This window comes from Rhagoletis pomonella, unplaced genomic scaffold (assembly GCF_013731165.1).
Source record: "Rhagoletis pomonella isolate Grant_MI unplaced genomic scaffold, Rhpom_1.0 Rhpom_scaffold_09306, whole genome shotgun sequence".
Classification (NCBI taxonomy): domain Eukaryota; kingdom Metazoa; phylum Arthropoda; class Insecta; order Diptera; family Tephritidae; genus Rhagoletis; species Rhagoletis pomonella.
In genome coordinates, this window is record NW_023467836.1 from 1 (window position 1) to 1901 (window position 1901).

At 45.4% G+C, this 1901-nt stretch overlaps 1 protein-coding gene across 1 annotated transcript; it reads right to left on the reverse strand.

The window, feature by feature from the left end:
* Window positions 1-60: 60 nt before the first annotated feature.
* On the reverse strand, window positions 61-1656 carry LOC118756214. The gene is made up of 2 exons (XM_036490986.1): window positions 1041-1656; window positions 61-977 (listed from the first exon to the last, which is right to left on the reverse strand). The coding sequence occupies exons 1-2, from the start codon at window positions 1491-1493 to the stop codon at window positions 330-332; spliced, it is 1101 nt and encodes a 366-aa protein (XP_036346879.1). The 5' UTR covers window positions 1494-1656; the 3' UTR covers window positions 61-329.
* Between the last annotated feature and the right edge of the window lie 245 nt (window positions 1657-1901).

A 1901-nucleotide genomic window follows, 5' to 3' on the forward strand; every position in this document is an offset into this window, starting at 1 on the left:
TAGGCCGTTGGCCTAAACATGCCGGCCCCCTTTGCGAAGCGAAAAAATCTGAATTCCACGTGTTCCGGCCACTATGTTCCAATTAGCTCCTTAATTTTAAAAAATTATCTAATAATGTAAATGTTCTTCGTTGCCGTTGTCCATGTACCTAAACTCTGTAAGGTAGAAGAAATTATTATTTAAAGACGTGGGTTTCAAAAATTCAACTGCACATTTATTCAATAAAGATAAGAAAACAATTCAGTGGTTATGTGTAATTCATTATTAACAAAAATAAACTTAACTAGGAAAATAAATAGTATTGAAAATAAAAACAAAGAAATGCGGTTTTAACATGCGCCTGACAATACCCATCCGAAAATGGTGTTTTGCGCTAGTAGCGGACCGAGAGTTCCCGCTGGAATTGCGCCTAACAACATCTTCGGGAAAACTTCGGCACCTAGCACTAAGCGGACGGGAGCTGCGATGTGGAAGTGGGGATCGGCGAGCTTTATGTTGTTGTACGGTGCTGCGACCGTGGCATCGAGGCTTTTCAAAGGTGTTTGTTGCCGGTAGTTCCGTACGGCCACCGCGTGCAATGTAATTGTCGCGGAATTTCCGTGCTTTCCGCGTAGCTTCATAAAACACCCTCTTTGATTTCCGACTGCCGTTAAACAGAGCTTCAGCTCTTGCGCAAGGTCTAGTGCGATAATGGACGTTGCGGCACACGGGTTTATTAACGCTCTTACCAGGTGCAAGCGGCCTCCTGCTTCTACCCTCACTATGGCTGTAGGCGCAACTGCGGTAAGTTGTTGTAGCGGATTCATAGGGGCCTGCACTTGCCCAGACCGAAAACCATTTCTTGCTGGGAGGTGGAATGCATGAGATTCCACTCTCCCGTTGTGACGCTGACGCCGTGGGCGGTGGTTGAAACGTCGAGTTTGAGTGCGGTACCAATTGTTTCGCGGTTGGAAAGTTCTCGTTTCCAATCCGCTTACCTCTCTTGGCTCATACCTCAAGAGCTGCCCGTAATACTGGGGTTCCAGTTCCACTTCCTCAGCCGAATCCGGATGGAGTGCGTTTGACTCCATTCCGGTGGATTCATCTGGGCGGAAAGCGTTAGTTTCCGCTCCAGCGACTGGCATTTCTTCCTCTTCCAGGTCTGGGCGGAAAGCATTAGTTTCCGCTCCGACCTCAGACGCATCTAATGAAAGCGCATCATCACTATCACTGTCGTTCATTGGCCGCGTTGTGTGATCAATATGAAGCATCGTGTGGTGTTCTTCATTACAGCGTCGGCATCTCCCTGGGTTAGTGCAGTGGGCTGCACGATGTATCCCCGATAAACAATTCGTGCAGTAGCGATGAATCAGAACGTCACGCAGGCGTTCTTCTGGCCTTTTGGCACGAAATATTGGGCATACTCTTAAGGGATGCTTCTTACTGCATAATCTGCACGTCAGCGGGTAATTATTTGCCTCAGCTTGTTTGCGTACATTAGTGAAGCGAGTCATCTTCTGAAATAATCTTGTATGTAGCGCACCGACAAAAATGATCGATTTTGGAATGGCGAGCAATATGGGAAACAAACTAAAGGTTTTTCCAACTTTTCGTAATTTCGCTAACTTTGACTAAAAGTGCACAGTGTTGTGACCCCTTAATGATTGATAGATGGTTTGACCGTGCATGCAAGCCTTTATGGTTGATGGGTTGGTACAACAGGGTTGCAAGAGGTATCTGGGTTTCTTCCCTGACATGGAGATTGCACGAAAACGTGTGCCGAAAACAAATTAATACGTAGAAATTGTCATATTCTTCATCACTCTCTGTGCTCGCATTAAATGGCATCAATGAAAACTTGTGCAATTGATGCATTAAATTGCATCAAGGAAAAAAACTTACGCAATTGAAAAAATAGATAA